Genomic DNA, 2,117 nt, shown 5'->3' on the forward strand with positions numbered 1-2,117 from the left:
GATGGAATGTGTTAAAGCTTGTGGATAAATGGAAAAAAATGTTTTCTTGGGTACCTTGGTCGTAGTATGCATACGCTGTTTTTGAGGGTCAAATGGCGTATGCTTGCATCTTGTAATGCATAAAGGCTTTTCTGGGATAAGTTAACTTAATACTTGGTGTGTTCCTGATTGTTTGTACTGATTAATGGCTGCAAATTATGTGCATTTTGATTATCAGCTAATGATCTATGCAATTCAGCCTACACTTATTCAGTAGATATTTAGTTCTTGTTGTCACTCGATAAGCAATAAATCAATCACTTTGATGCACAGAGGTGGAGATTGGAAGACTGGCGGTAGCTGTCATCTGGAGACATTACCTGACTTATTATCACCCCAAGAGTCATTGAGGAACTCGTTTGAATATATGACGGTCATTCATGTCCTATCACAGCTCTCTAACAAATCAAAGGCTAGGAATATGAGTTTACTGAATGTAACAGGAATGACATCTAGGAGAAGAGATGGTCACTTGTCTTTGTATTATTTAGGCCCTAAGGTAGGACCAGTTTCTCCCCACAAGCAAGACTGCAGCCACTGGTGTCTCCCCGGTGTCCCTGATTCATGGAACGAGCTTCTCTATGCAATCCTCCTCAAACAGGAGTTAGCTCAGGAAAAAATCTCCAAATCCACGTCTCAATCTGCGGAATGACAGCAGAGAGGTCATCTCAACTATGTCAACATGTTTCCTCCAACATTCAAGTGTTGCACCATCCCGGTACCCTTGCAGCTCACGACCATTAGAAATTGTACTTTGGAGAGGAAACTTGAGCCAGAACAATCAAAGTGTCCAATGCTCATTGTATCAAATGAATGTGCCATCCAGAACAATCAAAGTATCCAATGCTCATTGTATCAAATGAATGTGTCATTCTTCGAGATCAATTTGAAAGTAAAAGGACATCCTCACATTTAGTTGATGGGATCCTTCCTAGGTTCCAGTTTCAGTTACATTTATCATAGAATTGTTTTCCTGAGTCCTTTTTAGTCTGTCAGCACTCAGGAGTAAAATTTAGGCTTCAGTTCACGAATATGTCAAAAGTGTAAAGAGCATCGTGAACTGTATAGATTTAGAGACATTTTACAGTTTGACAATTCAGTGTGTAAATACTGATCCTCTGTGATAGTAAAGAACAAGCAAGTTCAAGTCGGCTCTATGAAGGATGAGGAAAAATATTGCGACAGCACTAGCCATGTAATTTTTTATTCCAATTGCAACGATAATTTGTATAGCCAATTACAATGTATTTAGTTGTTGGTAATGCATCTTTATTTTATCAAATTCTCATGGAATCAGTCAAATTGCAGCAATCAAATTATTACTCATGATAATGTTGTTGTCTAGTACATGTTGATTTTTTTTTCTTTTTTCAGACAACTTAATTCTAAGGCTTAATCATCAAAAGGGTATTGTTCATACCTCATTGTACAATCAACAAGAAGAACACGACCACCAATTCGAGCATCACAACTAGTAAGCAAATTATCTTTAGCTGAAGCCAAACAAGTTTTACAATCTTGTGTGGTTAGAGAAGTAGTAGTAGTGTTGTTGTTGCAAGCAGCATGTCCATATGCAAAAGCATTGGGGTAGGGAGAAATGTTGTGGTAGTCATATCCGTGACGCGATGGCGTGGTGCTCACTAGTTCTGCAAGAACATAGGCTAGACTTATTGTAAATGGATCATCTTTGAAGTATTGTGCACCATTGCACAGGACTTGTGTCAAATTGGTGTTGGGGATTCCTTTGGCTGCTTCAAAAGATAGTGCCAGAATGAGAACTAATGTTAAGGGTGTCTTCACATCTATCATCTTATGGAGAAAAGTGATAAAAAGTTCTGATTTTTCTGAGAAGTTGGATTAGTGATGAATAATTGAGCCCTCCGCCTGTTTGGACAAGGACAACAAGTTGCTTTCTTGACATTTTGTTTGTTTCATTTGATCCTAACAATTGTCTTGGAGTTTTTGTTTCGACTTTGGTGGCTGAGATTCCCACATAATTTGAATGGGTTGAGATCAACCCAATTCAAATTATTTTAGAGTCTAACCCATAAAATTCCAGATAGATTGGACAGATTACA

At 38.1% G+C, this 2,117-nt stretch overlaps 1 protein-coding gene across 1 annotated transcript; it reads right to left on the bottom strand.

Annotated features, from left to right (window-relative positions):
- Positions 1 to 1,459: 1,459 nt before the first annotated feature.
- Positions 1,460 to 1,848, bottom strand: LOC107059276 (antifungal protein ginkbilobin-2-like; the record flags this gene model as incomplete). The annotated part of the gene is made up of 1 exon (XM_015305780.1): positions 1,460 to 1,848. A coding segment is annotated over exon 1 (389 nt), but the record flags the coding sequence as incomplete, so codon positions are not given.
- Positions 1,849 to 2,117: the final 269 nt, after the last annotated feature.

Source organism: Solanum tuberosum, unplaced genomic scaffold (assembly GCF_000226075.1).
Source record: "Solanum tuberosum cultivar DM 1-3 516 R44 unplaced genomic scaffold, SolTub_3.0 contig00007, whole genome shotgun sequence".
NCBI lineage: Eukaryota > Viridiplantae > Streptophyta > Magnoliopsida > Solanales > Solanaceae > Solanum > Solanum tuberosum.